Source organism: Oncorhynchus clarkii, chromosome 24 (genome assembly GCF_045791955.1).
Source record: "Oncorhynchus clarkii lewisi isolate Uvic-CL-2024 chromosome 24, UVic_Ocla_1.0, whole genome shotgun sequence".
Taxonomy (NCBI): domain Eukaryota; kingdom Metazoa; phylum Chordata; class Actinopteri; order Salmoniformes; family Salmonidae; genus Oncorhynchus; species Oncorhynchus clarkii.
Genome location: NC_092170.1, coordinates 16,368,810 through 16,394,837, shown reverse-complemented (window position 1 = coordinate 16,394,837; position 26,028 = coordinate 16,368,810). Strand labels below are relative to the sequence as shown.

At 47.7% G+C, this 26,028-nt stretch overlaps 1 protein-coding gene across 1 annotated transcript in view; it reads left to right on the top strand.

Moving 5' to 3' along the window:
* The window catches only part of LOC139382591 (protocadherin-16-like), a 49,405-nt gene extending 24,364 nt beyond the window's left edge, over positions 1–25,041 (top strand). Inside the window, exons 8-29 of the mRNA XM_071126710.1 lie at positions 26–169; positions 367–643; positions 1,436–1,623; positions 1,781–1,877; positions 2,128–2,285; positions 7,190–7,675; positions 8,114–8,477; positions 11,987–12,226; positions 13,291–13,416; positions 13,798–14,007; positions 14,180–14,472; positions 14,746–14,996; positions 15,462–15,594; positions 15,735–15,921; positions 18,584–18,697; positions 19,043–19,254; positions 19,938–20,089; positions 20,388–20,518; positions 21,262–21,548; positions 21,836–22,503; positions 22,626–22,812; positions 23,113–25,041. Coding sequence (XP_070982811.1) covers positions 26–169; positions 367–643; positions 1,436–1,623; positions 1,781–1,877; positions 2,128–2,285; positions 7,190–7,675; positions 8,114–8,477; positions 11,987–12,226; positions 13,291–13,416; positions 13,798–14,007; positions 14,180–14,472; positions 14,746–14,996; positions 15,462–15,594; positions 15,735–15,921; positions 18,584–18,697; positions 19,043–19,254; positions 19,938–20,089; positions 20,388–20,518; positions 21,262–21,548; positions 21,836–22,503; positions 22,626–22,812; positions 23,113–25,041 — 6,834 coding nt within the window. The remainder of the gene's footprint in view (positions 1–25; positions 170–366; positions 644–1,435; positions 1,624–1,780; positions 1,878–2,127; positions 2,286–7,189; positions 7,676–8,113; positions 8,478–11,986; positions 12,227–13,290; positions 13,417–13,797; positions 14,008–14,179; positions 14,473–14,745; positions 14,997–15,461; positions 15,595–15,734; positions 15,922–18,583; positions 18,698–19,042; positions 19,255–19,937; positions 20,090–20,387; positions 20,519–21,261; positions 21,549–21,835; positions 22,504–22,625; positions 22,813–23,112) is intronic.
* Positions 25,042–26,028: the final 987 nt, after the last annotated feature.

The window sequence follows — 26,028 nt, the reverse complement described above, 5'->3', positions numbered from 1 at the left end:
AATTACTTAATTCATCCATCTACAGGTGCGAGCTCTGAGCCTGGACACCACGGGTTCAGGCTCCTCCTCTCCACTGGCGTACTACCTGAGACCTGACGGAGACGCAGCAGGGTTTGGCATCGCAGCAGACAGCGGCTGGCTGTTTGTGAAGAGCGCCCTGGACAGAGAGGTGAGGGACATGTGACAGGAAGATATATAAACTTGTCCAGACCCGCACACTGAATGCTTCTTAGCCACTTTGATTGATATCGATCATGTTGGTCTTATTCATCTGACATTAGACTTCTTTAGAGGCTTGAAAACGTCTGACAAACTTGAATTGAAAGTGTCATGTCCTTTAAAAGTGTGTCCATGACCTTTGCCCAGGTGAAGGACATGTACATGTTGATGGTTCTGGCCACGTCGGGCCACGGGCAGCTGAAGAAGACGGGCAGTGCCACGGTGAGGGTGTCGGTGACCGATGAGAACGACAACTCACCTCGTTTGACACAGGAGAGGGCTTTCCTGGCCGTGAGAGAGAACCTTCCGGTGGGGTCAGGGTTCGGACGGGTTTCGGCTATGGATCGCGACTCAGGGCTCAACGGCAGGCTCAGTTACAGACTCCTACACCCAGACAGAAGCTTCCAGATCAACTCCCACACAGGTAGTTCAAAGACTGGTTAATGAATGGACTAAAAAAAGATACACTGAGTGTACAAAACATTAACAACACCTTCCTGATATTGAGCTGCACCCCCCCTACCCCCTTTTGTCCTCAGAACAGGTTCAATTTGTCTGGGCATGGACTCTACAAGGTGTCGAAAGTGTTCCACAGGGATGCTGGCCCATGTTGACTCCAATGCTTCCCACAGTTGTCAAGTTGGCTCGATGTCCTTTGGGAGGTGGACCATTCTTGATACACACGGGAAACTGTTGAGCAGGAAAAACTCAGCGGCGTTGCAGTTCATTACACAAACCGGTGCGCTTGGCACCTTCTACCATATCCCATTCAAAGGCATTTTGTCTTGCCCATTCACCCTCTGAATGGCACATACACAATCCATGTCTCAATTGTCTCAAGACTTAACACACTCCGTGTATAATAACTATATTTACCACAGGAACTTCAGATGTGGCACTCAGAATAGACACACAACACAATTTACATGACCATTCACCCTCACTCATTCTCCTACTGCAGCTCCCTGTGCTGTATGTTCTCTGTGGAAATAAATCCGGTTAGCTGCAGTGTTGAGTGTCCTGCTGGGCCCTAATTGGCCTGCTGTGAGATTGTGTGTAGCCGCTCTCGAGATAACTCTAACCTTCACTGTGTGTGTGTGTGATGACATGCTCTCCCTTTAATTTCTCATCATTACTTCTCTCCCTCCCGTTTCTCTCACTCTCTCTCTTTCTCCCTCCTTCCTCTCTCCCTGTGTCCTCTCCCTCTCTCCCTCAGGTGAGATCAGTACCCGTGTAGGTCTGGACAGGGAGCAGCAGAGTAGTTACCAGGTGTTGTTGGTGGTCCAGGATGGAGGTACTCCCCCACGCAGCGCTACAGGGACAGCCTTCATCACCGTCCTGGATGAGAACGACAACACTCCCTCCTTCAGACACAGCCAGCCTGGCAGAGGACTGACCATGCAGGTGATAGTGAGGATGCGTCCCAAATGGCAGCCTATTCCCTATATTGTACACTACTTTTGACCAGGGCCCTTAGGGCATGGGGTCTCACATGATATGTTAGTGGTCAGCGTTGAGAAGAAAACAAGTCACCGTTTTACCTTGTGATTTCATTCCGTAGGTGATGGAGGGCCAGGCATCAGGTCTACTGCTGGGGAAAGTACAGGCCAAGGACCCTGATGAGGGAGAGAACGGCACTGTGTACTACTCCATGTCAGGTGAGAGAGGGAGGGAAGGAGGGAGAGAGAGAGGGAGAGAGTAAGGGAGGGATTGTGTATAAGTTAATGATTGAAGAGTAATTTGCTATTTTATGCCGTTGAGTGATTATGTGAGGAATGCATTGTTTTCCTCTGGCATTGTTTCCAAAAACAACTCTGTGTAACAATTTGTAGCTGGACTCACTCACTCACTCACTCACTCGGTCTCTCTTTTTCTTTCGCTCTCTTTTTCTCCCTCCCTCCTCTACAGGTCCCAGAGCAGAGCGTTTCTCTCTGAACCCGACTACAGGTGAACTGCGTTCCTCCTCTCCTCTGAGTCACTCTGACAGAGCTGAGTACAGCTTCACTGTGACCGCCACTGACCGAGGCCAGCCCTCTCACAGCGCTACCTGTTCACTACACATACAGGTGAGACCCCTAACCCCTAGCCCATAACTCCTTCCCTCTCACAGCGCTACCTGTACACTACACATACAGGTGAGACCCCTAACCCCTAGCCCATAACTCCTTCCCTCTCACAGAGCTACCTGTACACTACACATACAGGTGAGACCCCTAACCCCTAGCCCATAACTCCTTCCCTCTCACAGCGCTACCTGTTCACTACACATACAGGTGAGACCCCTAACCCCTAGCCCATAACTCCTTCCCTCTCACAGCGCTACCTGTTCACTACACATACAGGTGAGACCCCTAACCCCTAGCCCATAACTCCTTCCCTCTCACAGCGCTATCTGTACACTACACATACAGTTGAGACCCCTAACCCCTAGCCCATAACTCCTTCCCTCTCACAGCGCTATCTGTACACTACACATACAGTTGAGACCCCTAACCCCTAGCCCATAACTCCTTCCCTCTCACAGCGCTATCTGTACACTACACATACAGTTGAGACCCCTAACCCCTAGCCCATAACTCCTTCCCTCTCACAGCGTTACCTGTTCACTACACGTACAGGTGAGACCCCTAACCCCTAACCCCTAGCCCATAACTCATTCCCTCTCACAGCGCTACCTGTACACTACACATACAGGTGAGACCCCTAACCCCTAGCCCATAGCCCATAACTCCTTCCCTCTCACAGCGCTACCTGTACACTACACATACAGTTGAGACCCCTAACCCCTAGCCCATAACTCCTTCCCTCTCACAGCGCTACCTGTACACTACACCTACAGGTGAGACCCCTAACCCCTAGCCCATAACTCCTTCCCTCTCACAGCGCTACCTATACACTACACGTACAGGTGAGACCCTTAACCACTAGCCCATAACTCCTTCCCTCTCACAGCGCTACCTGTACACTACACATACAGGTGAGACCCCTAACCCCTAACCCCTAGCCCATAACTCCTTCCCTCTCACAGCGCTACCTGTACACTACACGTACAGGTGAGACCCCTAACCCCTAGCCCATAACTCCTTCCCTCTCACAGCGCTACCTGTTCACTACACATACAGGTGAGACCCCTAACCCCTAGCCCATAACTCCTTCCCTCTCACAGCGCTACCTGTACACTACACATACAGGTGAGGCCCCTAACCCCTAGCCCATAACTCCTTCCCTCTCACAGCGCTACCTGTACACTACACATACAGGTGAGACCCCTAACCCCTAGCCCATAACTCCTTTTCTCTCACAGCGCTACCTGTACACTACACATACAGGTGAGACCCCTAACCCCTAGCCCATAGCCCATAACTCCTTCCCTCTCACAGCGCTACCTGTTCACTACACATACAGGTGAGACCCCTAACCCCCCTATCTCCTATCTCCTATCCCCTACCACCTTTCTTCTCACAGATCTAGCTGTATCCTAATCATAAAGGTCAGAAAACTGCTAGATCATAGCCAACACCAATCGATCAAATATCCCATATTTAACTAAAGTATTGGGAGAAGTACTACGTCAAGCTTGCTCTAGAAGTCTGGCTCTAGAAGTCTGGCTCTAGAAGTCTGGCCCCTCACAACAAAGTCGTTCCAAATAGACGTGGCAGACTGATTTCTGACAACCTTCCTTCCTTCCTTCCTTCCTTCCTTCCTCCCCCCCCCCCCCCCCCCTCACTTCTCCTTCTCTGTGACTTTTCAAAAGAGATGGAAAACTACAGTAGGTATGAATCAAGTGCTCCCATCTGGCCCATGATGATCACCAGCTGTGATTGCTCTGATCAAGACCATACTGAATGACTTCAACACTTTTAATACAGTAGCCTCACTTCAATACGACACCGCCTGGGATATGCACCCACATAAAATACACTATTCAAGTTCATTTAATTAATATTTAATATACAACTTAATAGTGACCGACCAGGCCAGCACAATAGAAGGAACTCTGTAGCTGTAAATCCAAGATGCATCCCAAATGACACCCTATTCCCTGTATGGTGCACTTCTTTTGACCAGTGCCCTATGTAGGGAATAGATTGCCATTTGGAACGCAGACCGGAATCTCTAAGGTTCCAGGAAAATAGAAGGGTCTTGTAATGGCTGCAGTAAAACAGCGTCTCTGTGTTCCTTATTTCTTTTATTTTTTCCTTCCCTCATTCCTCCTGTTCTTCTGACGTGAAGAATGTGAGTAATAATTAGTGTGTAATAGGATTTAACATGGCTGTGTTGTTCTTGTCTGTTGACATGTTTCTATCAGAGCCCTCGTCCAAGACAAGTACAGCAGTAGGGACAGGATATGATCTCACAAATTCTAACGCTTGTTGACATTCAATTTGCCGTCTAATGTGGAGTTAATTAATAGATTGTCATATTATGTTTCATAAAGAGCATGGGCTGTTTAGTGACTGCCAACATAGTGGTGCTGTATAGTGTACCTATGGTTTATCAAGGTATTGTAGGTTGTAATTGTAATGAATTAAGCATCAACAAGTATTTGTTGAGGAGAAAAATGGATAAGAGTACAAAACTATTTTATTTTCCTTCCTCTCTCTCTCTTTCTCCTTGTCTTGCTCTCTCTCTCTATTTCTCCTGGTCTAACTCTCTCACTTTCATTCATTTATTCTCTCTCTCTCTCGCTCTCTCTCTCTCTGTCAGATATTTAAACCCTGTGACTCCATCCCCTGCTTTGAGCGATCTGAAAAACAGGCTTATTAGAACAATGTGGCATATGTGTAACTTCTGGTGCCTGTTTCCATACAAAGGGAGCGATGTGTCAAAGCTGAAGTCTTTCATGTTCTTCTGATTGGTCATCAAGGGAGGTGTAAAAACTCAATACTGTAGACGCCCGAGTCCAGCCCACTGCAGTGAGATCTGAAAGCTCACTACAATTTCCTTTTTTGATTATGTTGACTTTTATCCCTTATTATTTTTCCTGGCAGTGACATGCCTATCTGATTAAACGTGATTAGCACTAGCAGGCCTGTTGTGGGAGTTTGTAAAAAAACTCTTAAAACGTTCAGTTTCTTCTTCACAGTGAGAAAAGAGAGTGGGAGGGTGGAAATCTGTTGCAGGTTCACAGCGTCCCATTGAATATTTGGATTCCTTAGCGTTGTATTGGAAAATGTAGCTCCAACTGCCACAAGGCATGTATAATGGTCTTTATTAAACACATAGCGTGAGTCTGCTGAGTGTTAACGTTCAGCTATCTTGCTAAATGGATTATCATTAATGTCAATGATTTTCATAGTTGCTCAAAATATTCCTCAAAGGTTAACAGATTGTTTGAAGATCCCAGTTATAAAAAACATTGATTAGCTAGCTACTAATTTTGTCCTCCAGTCGGCTCTCGCTATTGAACCTGGTGATGAAGTTAACTACCTACAAACCTTTAACACCAATATATTGATGATATATGCTTACCATATCCCTATGCCTCTGTCTATAGGTCCTGAGTGGTGTATTGAGGATATACAGTATGCTTACCATATCCCTATGGCTCTGTCTATAGGTCCTGAGTGGTGTATTGGGGATATACAGTATGCTTACCATATCCCCATGTCTCTGTCTATAGGTCCTGAGTGGTGTATTGAGGATATACAGTATGCTTACCATATCCCTATGCCTCTGTCTATAGGTCCTGAGTGGTGTATTGGGGATATACAGTATGCTTACCATATCCCTATGTCTCTGTCTATAGGTCCTGAGTGGTGTATTGAGGATATACAGTATGCTTACCATATCCCTATGGCTCTGTCTATAGGTCCTGAGTGGTGTATTGGGGATATACAGTATGCTTACCATATCCCCATGTCTCTGTCTATAGGTCCTGAGTGGTGTATTGGGGATATACAGTATGCTAACCATATCCCCATGGCTCTGTCTATAGGTCCTGAGTGGTGTATTGGGGATATACAGTATGCTTACCATATCCCTATGCCTCTGTCTATAGGTCCTGAGTGGTGTATTGGGGATATACAGTATGCTTACCATATCCCTATGGCTCTGTCTATAGGTCCTGAGTGGTGTATTGGGGATATACAGTATTATTATTTTTTTTTTTATTTTACCTTTATTTAGCCAGGCAAGTCAGTTAAGAACAAATTCTTATTTTCAATGACGGCCTGGGAACAGTGGGTTAACTGCCTGTTCAGGGGCAGAACGACAGATTTGTACCTTGTCAGCTCGGGGGTTTGAACTCGCAACCTTCCGGTTACTAGTCCAACGCTCTAACCACTAGGCTACCCTGCCGCCCCGCTTGCTTACCATATCCCTATGCCTCTGTCTATAGGTCCTGAGTGGTGTATTGAGGATATACAATATGCTTACCATATCCCTATGCCTCTGTCTATAGGTCCTGAGTGGTGTATTGGGGATATACAATATGCTTACCATATCCCTATGGCTCTGTCTATAGGTCCTGAGTGGTGTATTGAGGATATACAGTATGCTTACCATATCCCCATGTCTCTGTCTATATGTCCTGAGTGGTGTATTGGGGATATACAGTATGCTTACCATATCCCTATGGCTCTGTCTATAGGTCCTGAGTGGTGTATTGAGGATATACAGTATGCTTACCATATCCCTATGGCTCTGTCTATAGGTCCTGAGTGGTGTATTGAGGATATACAGTATGCTTACCATATCCCTATGGCTCTGTCTATAGGTCCTGAGTGGTGTATTGAGGATATACGGTATGCTTACCATATCCCCATGGCTCTGTCTATATGTCCTGAGTGGTGTATTGAGGATATACAGTATGCTTACCATATCCCTATGGCTCTGTCTATAGGTCCTGAGTGGTGTATTGAGGATATACAGTATGCTTACCATATCCCTATGGCTCTGTCTATAGGTCCTGAGTGGTGTATTGAGGATATACAATATGCTTACCAATTCCCTATCTCACTGTCCACAGGTCCTGAGTGCGAGCAGAGCTCCTTCCAAAGCCAACTCCCTCTCCATTTACTTAAACTCCGTCGAGGAGGCCAAACCGGGCTCTGTGATTGGCTCTGTGAAGTCACATGACAGCTTAGAGCTCCCTGAGGCTGGTCAGGTGACCTATACGGTGGTGGGCGGGTCAGACCGAGACGGGACGTTCATGGTGGACCGTCAGACAGGTGACGTGTACCTGGCAAGGGAACTGGACTACGAGCGATCTGCCCGCTACACACTACAGATAGAGGTGGACGACTTCTCCATGACATTACCCAGCAGCCACCTGGTGCAGCTGGACATTGAGGTGAAGGACAGCAACGACCACGCACCCTACTTCCCGGAGGACCCCGTTACCATGGTGATACCTGAGAACATGGTGCCTGGGGCATCCATCTACACCTTCCAGGCCTCGGACCAGGATGGATCAGGACCCAACAGCCTGCTGACCTACTCCATCCTGCACCAGGTAGGGTTTGGGTGGTTAGGGTTAGGAGGTTAGGGTTAGCAGGTTAAGGTTAGGAGGTTAGGGGTAGGACCTACAGGTTAGAGAAGCAAACATCAGTAACAGATACATTGCTGTTTCAAATTCCAGACCGGTGGTGAAAATTGGAGATGTACTCACTGGCAACTAGACCATCTCCTGCCGTTTTGCCCTTGAGCAAGACACTTAACCCCATAAACTAGTGGTTTAGGGAGTAGAGAAGAATAATTATTTATATCTCTGCAGATTAACTAATAAAGTCATTCTCTTCTGTATTCTCTTCTGTTTCAGTACCCTGGACTAATAAAGTTATATTGTATTTGACTCTATTCCAGTACCCTGGACTGAAAACATTATATTCTATTCTACTCTGTTCCAGTACCCTGGACTGATAAAGTTATATTTAATTCTACTGTGTTCCAGTACCCTGACCTCCCTGACATCCTGACCCTTCACCCTTCCACTGGCGTCCTGACCCTGGCGCAGGAACTGGACCATGAGGTTACTTCCTCCCTCATCCTGGTCGTACAGGCGACAGACTCCGCCCTGAACGGCAGCCAGCGGCGCTGGGGCTCCGTGACAGCGAGGGTGTTTGTGACAGACGAGAACGACAACGCTCCAGTGTTTAGCTCGCCTTCCGCGGTCAGTGTCATGGAGGACCAGCCTGTGGGCTTCGTGGTTCTCTACGTTGTGGCGCGAGATGCCGACCAGGGGGAGAACAGACGGGTCAGCTACTTCATCGAGACAGGCAATGCTGGTGGGACGTTCAGCCTCAACCCTAATACTGGTGGGTCATTTAAAGAACTCCTAGTGTGATGGAAGTGGCTTGGTGAACCACGCTCACAGAAAGGTAACCTAGTCTAAGACCTGAAGACTTTTGTCAGCTCCCCAAGCTAATGCCCTAGGCTTTAGCTCAGCTGGATAACACAGCCTTGTGGCATGCATGGGACAAGTTCAAACCCAGTCGGTAACACTGGCACACAGTATTGTTTTCTCACGAGAGCAATCATGTAGTTGCCAGCTGTACTGTAAACACATGGTGTGATGTCAGAAGGCTATTGGTACCATATTACTAGCTTGCATGTGGTTGGGTCTGTGAGAGAGTCTCATAAGGTTCAACCTATAATCAGGCCCCAGCACAGTTAAAACCGTATAAACAGGGAAGTGTGAAGAGATGTCGTGTGAGAGACGAATCAGAGTTAACGAAGTTACCCCAGTACATTGCGTATGCCTGCCTACCTGAGCGCTACACCCTACCACCACCAACACTGCTGCAGCTGTAACAACCACCACCGCTCTAAGTAACGATCCAGCTATCTGGCTGCAGTTTAACTACTTTTTCCATAGCAGAAGGCCGCAGCGAGTGTGGCTGGCAGTGAACATACACTGCTAGACACGCAACGGGCAGGGCTGCCGTGCTGCGCTGAGATTACACACACACACAAACACACACACACCAGGCCTGCAATGCATCGCTGAGATTAAGGCTTCCCTCTCCTTCTCGTTACCTGGCCCTGGGAGCAGAGGAAAGAGAGGGCACAGCACTGACTCCATTTCAATTTCATGCTTTAATGAGCCGCAACCGTCAAAGAGAGAGTGAGGCGGGAGGGGAAGGAGGGATGAGGGGGGTTATGTTGGTTGTTTTAAGTTTTTGGGTTTGTTGTTTTCTCTCTGTATCTCTGTACTCTCTGAGATAACTTGCCTCAGAGCCTTTAGTATGGTCAGAGTTAGTGGTTGGAATAGTTTCAGCTGTTGTGACTCCTCAGTGATCCCGTCCTAAGCCTGGTCACTAATAACACATGGAGAGAGAGAGAGAGAGAGAGGAACATGGAAAACATATTTTGGATGTTTCCAATTCCAGTCTCTTTGGTTTACGTAGTGTTTTATTGTGTATGTATGGTTGTATTAGAGTAGAGCAGTCACAGTTCTGAAGACTGAGGTGAACTAAGGTAAAGATGTTTCCTTGCTCTCACATGTTTCTTCTCATGTTAGACATTCTATTCGTTTCTTCTATTAATAGGATTAGTCTAGGGAACAGTGTCGTCTTACACAAATTGATACAAATTTTAAACTTTCAGGGGCAAATTCTCAGGCCTAGATTAAGCCTACTCCTGGACCAAAACATATCCTAAAGAGGTTTAATCCAGGAGTTGACTGGGATTCATCTGGATCAAAGGGAAACTCGACACACATAGTTTGATGATTTAATATTTCCATTGAGCCCAGAGGTGGAAAGAACCCTTAATAGAGTTAGGAGACACCCATCCTCCACCCAGAAGGATCCACGGTTACCATGATCTGTAGTAGGCTTCTCCTACACAGCTCCCTGTTGTACTGGTGTAATGGGAACCTAACCAAAACAGAATGTGTAGAGATGGGACCGTTTCTCCTGCCATCGTAGACCCTGGCCTGGGCCGGTGGACAGGATAGGACAGGAGCAGACCAGGTGGTCAGAGGATTAACTCATGCCCTTAACTGTCATTATACTGACTAATTACCTGCATTGCTGGAACCAGTTCAAGATGGGCAAGGCATGAACGTACACACACACACACACACACACACACACACACACACACACACACACACACACACACACATACACACACACACACATATACTGGAACCAGATCAATATGGCCGCCCTCTCTCTGTGACACACCTGATAGATCTTGACAGCTTCCTGTTTCTATCGCCTCAGCCGACCAGGGGATTCCTTGGTTCCTGATTGGTGGGGCAGTGGGGGAGGGGTGGAGCCAGGGTCAACGCATGTCTCACACACCACAACAAAGTCCAGAAGACCAAACTGCAAATAGTGTGCATGTGTGTGGGTGTTATCAAAGTCTCAAAAGAGGGACTGAGTCACACACACAAACACACACACACACACACACATGCAGTTCTAATCGCTCCTTTAATGGTTCCCAGCAGTCTGAGGTTGGGGTTCTTTGGTGTTTTGTTTCTGCCTTTCATGGGAATAGATCCACACACACAGATGACTGGGTGGACAGGGTGGGTGGGTGTGTGTAAGTAAGTGAAGCTCTTGGCAAGGAGCAGCACTTGGCCTCCGACGGAGAGGGAGGAATCACTGGTGAAAGATGAAGCTACCAGAGAAGTGAAGCTAGCAGTGAAAGCTGAAGCTAGCAGAGTTGTGAAGCTAGCAGAGTGTTGGAGCTAGCAGTGAAAGTTGAAGCTAGCAGAGTGTTGGAGCTAGCAGTGAAAGTTGAAGCTAGCAGAGTGTTGGAGCTAGCAGTGAAAGTTGACGCTAGTGGAGTGTTGGAGGTAGCAGTGAAAGTTGAAGCTCGCAGAGTGTTGGAGCTAGCAGTGAACGTTGAAGCTAGCAGAGTGTTGGAGCTAGCAGTGAACGTTGACGCTAGAGGAGTGTTGGAGCTAGCAGTGAAAGTTGAAGCTAGCAGAGTGTTGGAGCAAGCAGTGAAAGTTGAAGCTAGCAGTGTGTTAAAGCTAGCAGTAAAAGTTGAAGCTAGCAGAATTGTGCTGGACCACAGGGACCTTTCACAGGGTGTGAATGCACAATAGGTAGGGAGGCCCAGGCTCCCTATCTAGCTCCTCTCCTCTCCTCCACCCTAGGCTTCCTCTCTAACTCCTCTCCTCCACCCTGGGCTCCCTCTCTAGCTCCTCTCCTTTCCTTCCCCCCAGGATCCTTCTCTTACCCCTCTCCTCCACCTCAGGCTTGCTCTCTAACCCCTCTCCTCTCCTCCACCCCAAGCTCCCTCTCTAACCCCTCTCCTCTCCTCTACCCCAGGCTCCCTCTCTAACCCCTCTCCTCTCCTCCACCCCAGGCTCCCTCTCTAACTCCTCTCCTCCACCCCAGGCTCCCTCTCTAACCCCTCTCCTCTCTTCCACCACATGCTCCCTCTCTAACCCCTCTCCTCTCCTCCACCCCTGGCTCCCTCTCTAACCCCTCTCCTCTCCTCCACCCCTGGCTCCCTCTCTAACCCCTCTCCTCTCCTCCACCCCTGGCTCCCTCTCTAACCCCTCTCCTCCACCCCTGGCTCCCTCTCTAACCCCTCTCCTCTCCTCCACCCCTGGCTCCCTCTCTAACCCCTCTCCTCTCCTCCACCCCTGGCTCCCTCTCTTACCCCTCTCCTCTCCTCCACCCCAAGCTCCCACTCTAACCCCTCTCCTCTCCTCCACCCCTGGCTCCCTCTCTAACCCCTCTCCTCTCCTCCACCCCAGGATCCTTCTCTTACCCCTCTCCTCCACCCCAGGCTCCCTCTCTAACTCCTCTCCTCCACCCCAGGCTCCCTCTCTTACCCCTCTCCTCTACTTTTCCAGGTTCTCTGTCTATCCTGAAGCCCATCGACCGGGAGGAGCAGGTCCTGTTCAACCTGACCATCGTAGCCCAGGACCACGGGGTACCAGCGCTCTCATCCAGCCAGCTGCTGTCTGTCCAGGTCATCGACGTGAACGACCAGGTGCCCTGGTTCCAGGAGAACCAGTACCAAGCCCAGATTACAGAGAACCAGCCTGCAGGAACCACTGTTCTGGTGGTGTCGGCCTCCGACCTGGACCAAGGTGAGAGATGCTAGGCTTGAGCTCAGTGGGCTAACACAGGAGATTCAGTCGTTACATACATAGTATACAGCACTGACAAGCACATGACTGTAAAGCCCTCATCATAAACTATATGTTATGGTGGCTTTCTTTATGCCATAGTAATATACAAAGTACACATGATGACACACAGTTCTTCTACATATTTGCTGTACTGTTTCTTTAAAAAAATTGAACTCAGTGTCAGCCAGCAGAGCCTCTTGTTCTAAGTGTTGATCCTCCATGTGTTCAATGCATGTTCACATCATCAGCATCGGCAGTAACAGTTGGTTTTAATTGAAGACCGTGCTGGGGGACGGTGAGTGTGTGTGTGTGTCTGTTTGTGTGTGTGTGTGTGTGTGTGTGTGTGTGTTCACATTCCCCTGGAGTTAGTCAAGAGCACATAACCCAGAAGGATTATAAAGTTTCTCTCCAGGGTGATTAGTGGGGTAAGGTGATGGTGCCAGAGTCTTTCTCTGTTAGCACGCTATCACACACACACAACACAACACACACACACACACAATCTACCAGCCTCCGCCCACCCTGGTGCAGCCCAGCCATCCGCTTACACAGCAAAACCAACTACAAACAAATAAGAACAGGAATGCTGCTGTCTTTGCTCTTTTTGGTGAGGAAAAAATTATCGTGTTTTTTTTTCGCAAACACTTATTTGCGCATGTTTTCAGTGCCCGGGGGTAGAGAGGGCTCAAAGTATAACGTGACTGAATGGAATAGGACTCTGCCGGCCCAGCTCCCTATGAAAGTGATGTCCATTTGACTTACACAGTCGGCTCCAATCCTTCTCCCTACCACTTCCCCTTGGCCCTAACCCTTTGATGTTTTCAAACTGTATCTGTAAGATGGAAGCAATATTGTGGAAGCTCCACCACTGCTGCAGTGTGTATACCTACCCAGACCCTTCACATCTTCAGAACATTGAAGGTAAGGGCCAAGGGGATGGTGTAGGCTGCTGACAGATAGTATTCGGGTTTGACTTCATATGCTCCTTCTCTCTCTTTCTGTCTCTCTCTCTCTCTCTCCAGGTACCAACGGCCAGGTGACATATGGAGGCATCTCTGATGAGGGTTTCAGCATTCACCCAGCTACAGGTGTTATAACCACCACTAAAGCCCTGGACAGAGAGGCACAGGAACAATACACACTGACAGGTAACTGGCTCTGACCATAACATTTTACCCTGTCCCCTGACCCATAACCCGTAACCCCTCAGCCTAACTCCTGGCTCTAACCCTGGTCCTTAACCCTGACCCTTATCCTAATCCTAACCACTAAAGCCCTGGACAGAGAGGCCCCACAACTGTACACTCTGACAGTTAACTGGCCCTTTATATGGGGAACCCACAACATTCCAAACTGGCCATGTTTTTATAGTTCTGATTTAATGGGATACATGAGTGGTACAATGGCCATGTTGGTGTTATTTTCTCTGTTTGTCTTAAATCTCTCTAAGAAACACAATATGGTTTAGTTAATAAATACACAACAAACACTTTTAGACTGCTGAAGCCTTGTTTTAATTCCTATTCCAGTGTATGCCCGAGACGGTGGCGTGCCTCCTAACTTTGCCCGGGCGTCAGTGAGGATCCGGATGTTGGATGAGAATGACAACGCCCCAGCATTCAGTAGACTGTACTACAGTCTGGATGTGCCTGAGAACATGGAGGCTGTTGAGCTGTTCACCCTCAGAGCTACGGACCTGGACGCTGGGGACAGCGGAGAGATGACCTACAAGATCACAGGTAAGATCCAACTATTTGTAGATCACAGGAATCCAATTGAATTTATAATTTACTGATCCATTGATCGCAATTGTGAGATTTACCTATCATATTCTGCATCTCTTTCTCGCCTCCTCCTCGCTTCCTTTTTCCTCTTCTGTTTCTCCCACTTCCTCCCTCCCTCCTCTAGCAGGCGACCCATCAGGTGACTTCCGTGTGGACAGGAAGTCAGGTGTTCTCTCCACCTCCAGACCGCTGGACAGGGAACGTAGGGCCAGGTACAGTCTGACAGTGACAGCCCTTGACGGGGGCTCTCCGGCCCTGAGCAGCACGGCCACAGTAGAGGTCACTCTCCTGGACGTCAACGACCACAGCCCCCAGTTCACCAGCCCCAGCTACACCGCTGACCTCTCTGAGGATGCTCCTATTGGCTCCCTGGTGCTGGAGGTCTCTGCTACTGACCTGGACCAAGGGTCTAACAGCCAGGTACACAGACTGAACTCATAGGCTTGCGTCCCAAATGGCACCCTAGTCCCTACATAGTGTACTACTTTTGATTAGAGCCCTATGACTCCTGAGCCCCCTTAAGGTTTGCCAAATGTAGCGTTAACACTTTGGCCACCCTTTATGACATTTTGCTAACAAAAGGAAGCCATCTATCTAGACCTTCAAAGGGTTAATGAAGGCTTCATTAAGCATTAAAAGTGATGTTACTTTTTGTAATCTAATCTAATCGACTGTGCTCTGTTCTCATCCCAGGTGCTGTACTTCCTGTTGCGCGGTTCCCAGGGCATGTTCATCATTGACCAGCACACGGGACATGTCATCACCGCCGCTCCGCTCGACCGAGAACGAACCGCGTCGTACACTTTCGATGTCTGTGCCACAGACTCGTCCCCCGCCAGCCCACGCAACTCCACCGCCACGGTCAATGTGTATGTACAGGACGTGAACGACAACGCTCCATTCTTCATCCAGGACCCCCTGGTTATCAACATCTCTGCCTCCAGGTAGGTAGCCTACAGGTTAGCGAACAGGAAATTTGTCAGTTCGAATCCCATGTCTGACAAGGAAGAATCTGGTTTGGAGTGGGCTTGCATCCAGAGGGTTTATCTGTACTGTTTTGTCTTTCGCATGTCTTCTTTGTTGCGTGCCACCATCTACTGTTGTGTGTCTTAGATGCCATCATCTACTGTTGTGTGTCTTAGATGCCATCACCTGCTGTTGTGTGTCTTAGATGCCATCACCTGCTGTTGTGTGTCTTAGATGCCACCATCTACTGTTGTGTGTCTTAGATGCCACCATCTACTGTTGTGTGTCTTAGATGCCATCATCTACTGTTGTGTGTCTTAGATGCCATCATCTACTGTTGTGTGTCTTAGATGCCATCATCTACTGTTGAGCCCAGGTTTTAGTTGGACATCCATGTATAGGATTTTTAAAATTAGAATAAAATTCTTCTTCTTCTTCTCCAGTGTCTCCTCCCACCGCGTCCTGGCCACCATGCGGGCGGAGGACCGTGACTTTGGGGCCAACGGCTCAGTGTTCTACCGCTTCGCCAGCCCTGTCCGGGGCTTCACCATTAACTCTCTGACCGGGGACATACAGGTGTTGTTTCATTATTCATCAGGGTATTTAAATAACCCCTGCAAGGGATGGCTTGCATAGGGAGACTTCAGACGAAAATACTTTCATTTATTCATTCATTCATCCATTCATTCATTCATTCATTCATTCATTCATCCCAGGCTACAGAGAAGCTGCAGGGACTGACCCAGGGCCAGAGGACTCTGATTGTAGAGGCTATGGACCAGGGCAGCCCAGCCCAGTCCTCTCTAGGAGTGGTGGTCATCTACATCAGAGAACAGACCTACAGGGGGATCCGCTTCTCACGCCACGCTAGAGACGTCAGTCTGCAGGAGAACGCTGCCAAAGGTAGGAACAGGCCATGTTTATTTGATTCTGTTTTGTTGTGAGCCTGAGGTGAGCCTGAGGTGTGTATACTGTAATTCATGTTTAGAACACAGTGTGATAGTGAGGTGTGTGTGTTTAGAACACAGTGTGATAGTGAGGTGTGTGTTTAGAACACAGTGTGATAGTGAGGTGTGTATACTGTAATTCATGTTTAGAACACAGTGTGATAGTGAGGTGTGTATACTGTAATTCATGTTTAGAACACAGTGTGATAGTGAGGTGTGTGTGTTTAGAACACAGTGTGATAGTGAGGTGTGTATACTGTAATTCATGTTTAGAACACAGTGTTATAGTGAGGTGTGTGTTTAGAACACAGTGTTATAGTGAGGTGTGTGTGTTTAGAACACAGTGTGATAGTGAGGTGTGTGTGTTTAGAACACAGTGTGATAGTGAGGTGTGTGTGTTTAGAACACAGTGTGATAGTGAGGTGTGTGTGTTTAGAACACAGTGTGATAGTGAGGTGTGTGTTTAGAACACAGTGTGATAGTGAGGTGTGTGTGTTTAGAACACAGTGTGATAGTGAGATGTGTATACTGTAACTCATGTTTAGAACACAGTGTGATAGTGAGGTGTGTGTGTTTAGAACACAGTGTGATAGTGAGGTGTGTGTGTTTAGAACACAGTGTGATAGTGAGGTGTGTGTGTTTAGAACACAGTGTGATAGTGAGGTGTGTATACTGTAATTCATGTTTAGAACACAATGTGATAGTGAGGTGTGTATACTGTAATTAATGTTTAGAACACAGTGTGATAGTGAGGTGTGTGTGTTTAGAACACAGTGTGATAGTGAGGTGTGTATACTGTAATTCATGTTTAGAACACAGTGTGATAGTGAGGTGTGTATACTGTAATTAATGTTTAGAACACCGTGTGATAGTGAGGTGTGTGTTTAGAACACAGTGTGATAGTGAGGTGTGTGTGTTTAGAACATAGTGTGATAGTGAGGTGTGTGTTTAGAACACAATGTGATAGTGAGGTGTGTGTTTAGAACACAGTGTGATAGTGAGGTGTGTGTTTAGAACACAGTGTGATAGTGAGGTGTGTGTGTTTAGAACACAGTGTGATAGTGAGGTGTGTATACTGTAATTCATGTTTAGAACACAATGTGATAGTGAGGTGTGTGTTTAGAACACAGTGTGATAGTGAGGTGTGTATACTGTAATAAATTTTTAGAACACAGTGTGATAGTGAGGTGTGTGTGTTTAGAACACAGTGTGATAGTGAGGTGTGTATACTGTAATTAATGTTTAGAACACAGTGTGATAGTGAGGTGTGTGTTTAGAACACAGTGTGATAGTGAGGTGTATATACTGTAATTCATGTTTAGAACACAGTGTGATAGTGAGGTGTGTATACTGTAATTCATGTTTAGAACACAATGTGATAGTGAGGTGTGTGTTTAGAACACAGTGTGATAGTGAGGTGTGTATACTGTAATTCATGTTTAGAACACAATGTGATAGTGAGGTGTGTGTGTTTAGAACACAGTGTGATAGTGAGGTGTGTATACTGTAATTCATGTTTAGAACACAGTGTTATAGTGAGGTGTGTGTGTTTAGAACACAGTGTGATAGTGAGGTGTGTGTGTTTAGAACACAGTGTGATAGTGAGGTGTGTGTTTAGAAGACAGTGTGATAGTGAGGTGTGTGTGTTTAGAACACAGTGTGATAGTGAGGTGTGTGTGTTTAGAACACAGTGTGATAGTGAGGTGTGTGTTTAGAACACAATGTGATAGTGAGGTGTGTGTTTAGAACACAGTGTGATAGTGAGGTGTGTATACTGTAATTAATGTTTAGAACACAGTGTGATAGTGAGGTGTGTGTGTTTAGAACACAGTGTAATAGTGAGGTGTGTATACTGTAATTAATGTTTAGAACACAGTGTGATAGTGAGGTGTATGTTTAGAACACAGTGTGATAGTGAGGTGTGTATACTGTAATTCATGTTTAGAACACAGTGTTATAGTGAGGTGTGTGTGTTTATAACACAGTGTGATAGTGAGGTGTGTGTTTAGAACACAGTGTGATAGTGAGGTGTGTATACTGTAATTCATGTTTAGAACACAGTGTGATAGTGAGGTGTGTGTTTAGAACACAGTGTGATAGTGAGGTGTGTGTGTTTAGAACACAGTGTGATAGTGAGGTGTGTGTGTTTAGAACACAGTGTGATAGTGAGGTGTGTGTGTTTAGAACACAGTGTGATAGTGAGGTGTGTTTAGAACACAGTGTTATAGTGAGGTGTGTGTGTTTAGAACACAGTATTATAGTGAGGTGTGTGTTTAGAACACAGTGTGATAGTGAGGTGTGTGTGTTTAGAACACAGTGTGATAGTGAGGTGTGTGTTTAGAACACAGTGTGATAGTGAGGTGTGTGTTTAGAACACAGTGTGATAGTGAGGTGTGTGTGTTTAGAGTACAGTGTGATAGTGAGGTGTGTGTTTAGAACACAGTGTGATAGTGAGGTGTGTGTTTAGAACACAGTGTGATAGTGAGGTGTGTATACTGTAATTCATGTTTAGAACACAGTGTGATAGTGAGGTGTGTGTGTTTAGAACACAGTGTGATAGTGAGGTGTGTGTGTATAGAACACAGGGTGATAGTGAGGTGTGTGTTGTCCTCCTCCAGGTACCGCCGTGGTGCAGACTCAGGCCCAGTACCCTGATGGATCCCGTAGTGGGATCAGTTACAGCATCTTCAGTGGCAACACCCTACTCTCCTTTGGAATCAGCTCCTCCACTGGTAAGCTGCTGGGGTGGGATATTATATAAAACCCATTTTGACAAAGAGTGCATTAACACATTTTACACTCCACAAAACCCTCGTAAGGAATAGGAGAAGGATGAATATCCATTGCCCAATTGGTTCTCAGCCCCTAGTTATTGTTCTAACCAGGTGAGATCTGTCCTAGTTATTGTTCTAACCAGGTGAGATCTGTCCTTGTTATTGTTCTAACCAGGTGAGATCTGTCCTAGTTATTGTTCTAACCAGGTGAGATATGTCCTTGTTATTGTTCTAACCAGGTGAGATCTGTCCTAGTTATTGTTCTAACCAGGTGAGATATGTCCTTGTTATTGTTCTAACCAGGTGAGATCTGGGTACAGAGCTCCATGGGGCTGGATTATGAGGAGTCCCCTAGACTCCGCCTAGTGGTGAAGGCTGAAACTGCATCCTCCAGTTCCTTCATGGCGGTCAACCTGATCCTTCAGGACGTCAATGACAACCTGCCGCGCTTCCAGCTGCAGAACTATGTAGCCTACATACGAGAGGCACAGGGTTATCATTTTCCTATCATACAGGTAGGTACACTAACGAGCATGCATGCACACACACACACACACACACACACACACACACACACACACACACACCTGTATCATGCTTGACTGTGGATGGAGTGTTAGGTTGTGGGCTAGAAGATGCTCAGACAGTAGAGAAGACCTGGAACGTTTCAGTGCTGCTGTAGTAGTTCTGAGAGGTGACAGTCTGTTCCTGTCCCTATAATGCAGTGTGTTTCCAACGTCCCTGTTGAGTATATATACTATGCTGTATGAAACCACAGCCATATAGAACCCTTTTATAAACTCTGGTTCCACTGTTCCAAGTCCCATATTCATTACCAGGTTCTGTTACTGTTCCACAGCTGTTGTAAATCTGTTCTTTGTTTTGATTGATTTCCTCTCTAACCTCTGATCTTGTGACTTCCTGTCTGTCCCCAGGTGTTGGCAGATTATTATTATTTTTTATATTTTTTTGTATTGCTTTCAAAAACAAAACAACATTCAAAACAATGAACAGCAAATGAAGGCTGAACAACAGCCAATGACAGAAAAATCTGTTTCCTACACGTTAAAACAGATTGGAAATGGCTAACCATAAACACAAGTACACTTTGCTTTTAAGACAAAAGAAAACCAGTGATATCAGAAGACTGCTTTTTTTGTTTTGATTTTCTTTCTGACTTCCTGTCTGTCCAATGCAGGTGGTGGCTGATGACCTAGACCAGGGCCAGAATGGTCAGGTGACCTACAGCCTGAGGTCGTCGTCTCTCAGCGGCCTGTTCAAGATCGACTCGCTGACCGGAAGCATCACCACCGCCGCTATCATGGACCGAGAGATCTGGACACAAACCAAGTGAGGAGCAGGGCCTTGGGATGTGGTTGTGAGAGTGTGTGAGTGTATGTGTGTGTTTGTTCACAATGGGCCTGACATGTGGTTTCCCTCAGTGGGCTAACCTTTGTTTTCAGTCTATAAATACTCTCCCTGTTCCTGTACTCTCTCTATGTATTGGAATCTATATTTCTGTCATGCTCTGGGAAACAGCAGGTTCTGATGTAAGACAGCACGAGATGAAAGGTTATGAAACCTGAAACATAAAAGATAAGAACTAAACTCCAACTGACAGTTTATTTTTTCATTTCCATGGCATCAGGCTGGTTGTTACGGCGACGGACCGGGGCACACCACGATTGGCCGGCTCGGCGACCCTCACGGTGATCATCGTGGACCTCAACGACAACAGTCCTACAATCCCTCTGCCGCGTGAGATCAGAGTACCAGAGAGTAAGTCAATGACCCACAGGTCTCAACTGCAGACCCCCCCCCCCCCCCAATCAGACACTTCAGGCAGGCTAAAGCAAACACTCAAAGTATTGAGATGATTTGAAATACTGTATTTGAACCCAACTGACACCCTATTCACTATGTAGGGCACTACTTTTGACCAAGGGGTGTATATATCAAGAATCTTAGACATTTGAGACACAGTCAATTTAACAGTGAACCTTTAGTCCAGAGATCTTATCCCTGATCCTTACTCCTTCTCTCTCTAGCAGCACTCAGCAGTTCTCAGTGATAAAACAGACTTTTTTATGAGTCGTTCTGAAGCCAAGTTCCCCTCTGTTCATATCCTGCTGTACATCTGAAGTCTACGGTTTCTTGCATAAAATATCCAATTCAGAAAGAAAAGAAATCAGAAGTCTGCAATATATTCCTATTAAGCAACGTGATGTAATAGGATATGTTATGAGGTAGGAGCTAGTTCTAGGGCTATAATGTTGTTCCCATATAACAATCTCACAAGCCCTGTTTTCTCTCTCTCAATTCAATAGAAATTCAAGGTGCTTTATTGGCATGGGAAACATATGTTTACATTGCCAAAGCAAGTGAAATAGATAATAAACACAAGTGAAACAAACAATAAAAAAATGTATCGCTCTCTCCGTAAGTTCTCTCTCTCTCTCTCTCTCTCTCCTCCCTTCCATCTCCCTCATTCTCTCTCCCTCCAATTTCCCCTCTCCCTCCAGACACTCTGGTTGGCTCGGTAATAACCCAGGTGACAGGAAATGACGTGGACTCAGGCCCCGCCCTGTCCTACACCCTCCACCTGGACCCGTCTTCCCAGGGCGTATTTGGGATCCACCGCTACGGGGGCGGGGTGTCTCTGACCGCCCCTCTGGACTACGAGGAGAAGACCTGGTACACGCTGACTGTCAGGGCTACTGACTCCAAACACCAGACTGAAGCTAACCTCACCATACTGGTGGAGGATGTCAACGATAACGCTCCTACGTTCACACAGGATCTTTACCAGGTAGTCTATCCTCTAAACGGCCTCCACTAGCCTTTGGAAGATCTGCATTTGTGTTGGCAGGCATTTGTGTAATGATGCCATAAGAGACAATGAGAATTTGATCAGATTTAGCTGAATTATTTTATGTACATGCAGATCAATAATGATGCCATGTGTGTGTGTATGTATCGATCTTCCTCATTTAGTTTACTAAGACAGATACTTGATACCATTAACCATTAACCTGCCTGTCCTCAATTATTCTGGGTACATCCCTGAATACACCCGGTCATGTTTGTGTTTTCCAGATGACTCTGGCAGAGCACTCCCCAGCTGGCAGTGCAGTTGTCACTGTGACAGCCACGGACCGCGACTCTGGGGAGAACGGCCGCGTCACCTACAGAGTGATGTCATCAACCCGGGACATCTTCTACATCGACCCCAGCAATGGTACCCTGTTCATCACCCAGCAGGCAGAGTTTAACTCTGAAAACCCTTCTATCCTGGTGGTAATAGAGTCCAGAGACATGGGAACACCAGCCCTCTCCTCCATCGCTACTGTACAGGTCCAGGTGACTGACGTCAATGACAACGCGCCCGTCTTCCACCAATCAGAGTACAGAGCCACGGTGTCGGAGGACGGCCTTCCGGGCGCCACCATCCTGACCCTAGAGGCGACCGACGGCGACGCGTCACGCGACAACTGCGGCTTCGACTTCACCATAGCCAGCGGAAACTCAGGCAATGCCTTCCAAATCGAGAGCAGCGTACGCTTCCTGGAAGGACGGGGCTTCCAGACGGTAGGCAGCGTGGTATTGACCGGTGAGGGGCTGGACTTCGAGGCAGTGTCTAGTTACAACCTGACCGTGATCGTGTCGGACCGTGGCGTGCCCCAGAGAAGCTCGGCTGTCTCTGCGCTGATCAGTGTGACGGATACTAACGACAACCCTCCGGTGTTCAGCAGGGCAGAGTACAGGTAATTTGGTACTTTGTTGTTTGTTAGATGTCCTTAATTCCTCTTTACATGTGTTTGCACTGGGGAACCAAATGTCATGTTTTAAGGAAAAGCGATTGATAAAATCCCCTTGAACCCTGCAGTGTGGTGCTGAGTGAAGGAACAGCCGCAGGGACTGAAGTCCTCAGCCTGTCTGCAACAGACCCAGACTCCTCGGCAGTAGGGAAGGTGCAGTACCTGATCAGCTCTGGGGATGAGACGGGAATGTTCCAGGTAGACCGCTGGACCGGAGCCCTGAGGCTGCAGAGACCACTGGAAAATGAGAGACAGGTACCATGGAACTTCTGGCTTGGGATGTGCCCAAAATGGCACCCTATTTCCTATATAGTGCACTACTTTTTTAAAGAGCCCTATGGGCCCAGGTCAAAACTAGTGCACTATATAGGAAATAGTTTCACATAGAAATAGATTGGATTAGTCGTTGGTTATCCACCTGTTTGTATATTCTGCTGCTGGCAATTCATTTCCCTTCAGTGATTAAGGAAGTATTAATCTCTCTCTTTATCTCTCCATCTCACTCTCTCTCTCTGCTGTCTCTCTCTCCCCTTCTCCCTCTCTTCCTCCTACTAGGCATCCCATGTGATCATTGTGCAGGCGTCAGATGGACAGGGTCACTATGCGCTGGCTCCAGTCACTGTGGAGGTGAAGGACATTAATGACAACAGACCTTACTTCCCCCTGCTTGTCCTCACCGCCAGCATCAGAGAGAACCAGCCTCACAACACCCTTGTCACCATGCTGCACGCCATCGACCAGGACACGGGAGTCTTCGGACAGCTGAGATACTACATGTTGGACAAGACTGGAGAGGGGAAAGACGCCTTCCTGGTCAACCAGACGTCAGGCGAGGTCCGGACTCGCTTCACCTTCGACTTTGAGAAAGTCAACTTGTTCAACTTTGTAGCTCTGGCCATGGACGCAGGGAACTTCTCTGCCACGGTGACCGTCCAGGTGTACGTGACAGGGGAGGATGAGTACGACCCTGTGTTCTCCGACCCAGAGTTCTCCTTCTTAGTTCCTGAGGGGTCGAAGAAGGGCCAGAGCATTGGTCAGGTGACAGCCAGAGACGAGGACGAGGGAGTGGATGGGATTGTTCTGTACTCCCTAGCTGACCCCTCGCCCTACTTCCAGGTCAATGCATCGACGGGCGTGGTTTTCCTGAAGATGGACAGCCACGTCCATCATCTGAGCAGGTCCAAGAGGGAGGTCCGTGTGATGAACCTTGACCTGAAGGCCCACAGCCCTCTGGAGACATCCCGTGTGGCCACCGCTCGGCTCACCGTTGACGTAACACACACCTCCTTTGGCGTGGCATCGGACATGAACCTGCTGCTGGTCAGTGTGATCGCTGTGTCCCTGGGAGCCATCCTCATCCTCATCTTCATAGCCATGGCTCTGTTCTGTGTGAGACTGAGACGTCAGAGGAAGGAACAGCAGAGTCGCTGCAGACCTCCAGCCTCTCCCGGCCACGGCACGATGCTGCACAAACTAGAGGAGACTAAAGTCTCTGGTACCGACCGGAACGACCGCATCTACCACCAGGCCTTACCAGGGTACACTTCCGACCAAACTGGGAGTGGTGTGGGAGGGCCATACCCCCGCGGGGGCTCCCTGGACCCATCCCACTCCAGCGGGCGTGGCTCGGCGGAGGCGGCGGAAGACGATGAGATCCGGATGATCAACGAGTACCCCCGTGTCTCCTCCATCTCTTCGTCCATGCAGGAACACATCTCAGCCCGCGGGCCAGACTCTGGTATCCAGCAGGACGCTGACCAGCTGTCTGACGTCTCCTGTGAGCCCAACATGGACGCCAACCAGTGGTTCAAGGCCAAGAAGCTGGCCAGTCTCAGTGGGACTCTGCTGGCTGGCCAGGTGCCTGTCTACAGGGAGGATGGAGGAGGTTATGTGGGGGTAGGGAGGGGGCTGAACATCTCCCACCCTAAAGACTATGCCTTCCCAGTGGATGGTAAACCCGCTGTGGACGGCTCCCTCACAGCCATAGTGGCCAGTGACGAGGAGCTGAGGGGTAGTTATAACTGGGACTACCTGCTGGACTGGTGCCCACAGTTCCAGCCATTAGCAAGCGTCTTCACGGAGATAGCGAGGTTAAAGGATGAGACGGCCCCTCCTAACCCTCGCAGACCGCTCCAGCACAAAGCCAAGGTGGACCCCAAACCCCCTCGCATTGACCCCCCGCCCCTAATCACCTCCATAGCCCACCCCGGGGCGAAGACAGTCCCGGTCAAGCCTGCCCCCGTTAAACCCTCTGTGGGAAGGTCCTTCCCCCATCTGGCCTCCCTACGGAGGTCCCCCATCAGTCACGAGGGCTCCCCCTCCTCAGTAGCCATGTCCCCCAGCTTCTCCCCCTCCCTGTCCCCCCTGGCTGCCCGCTCCCCGGCCATCACACCTTTCGGCGTCACCCAGGGCCCCTCAGCCTCCATGATCAGCACCACTGAACACAGCATGGAGCACAGTGAAGAGGCCGAGATGAGGATATAGACTATAGACTCACAGATAAGGATCTAGACTCTATTGACTAACAGATGAGGATATAGACTCTGTAGACTGAGGAGGATATAGACTCTGTAGACTGAAATGAAGATATAGACTCTATTGACTAACAGATGAGGATATAGATTATATCGACTCACAGATGAGGATATAGACTCTATTGACTCACAGATGAGGATATAGACTCTATTGACTCACAGATGAGGATATAGACTATCGACTCACAGATGAGGATATAGACTCTATTGACTCACAGATGAGGATATAGACTCTATTGACTCACAGATGAGGATATAGACTCTATTGACTCACAGATGAGGATATAGACTCTATTGACTAACAGATGAGGATATAGATTATATCGACTCACAGATGAGGATATAGACTCTATTGACTCACAGATGAGGATATAGACTCTATTGACTCACAGATGAGGATATAGACTATCGACTCACAGATGAGGATATAGACTCTATTGACTCACAGATGAGGATATAGACTCCATTGACTCACAGATGAGGATATAGACTATCGACTAACAGATGAGGATATAGACTCTATTGACTAACAGATGAGGATATAGACTATCGACTCACAGATGAGGATACAGACTGTAGACTGAGATGAGGATATAGACTCTGTAGACTCTGAGGTACTAGAGATTGGAAGACTGATACTGAGTTATTGTTCCTCAAAAGACAGAGGTGATGTATCAATTGACACCCTATTTAGGTTGCAGGGTGGTACCCCTCCTAATGTGTAATGGTCACAGTATCTGGTGTCAATAGACTGTATCGTACAGTGTACCTTCCATTCTGGCAAGAACACAGAGTGTGGTTAATACTGTAGTTAAATAATGAAGTAACTCTCAAATGGACTCTCAAAGGTGGTAGCTGCATCATAAACTAATGGGACTCTCAAACTGAACCAGAATCAAAACTGAGGCGAAAATGGATGTTGCCTTTTCCTCTTCCC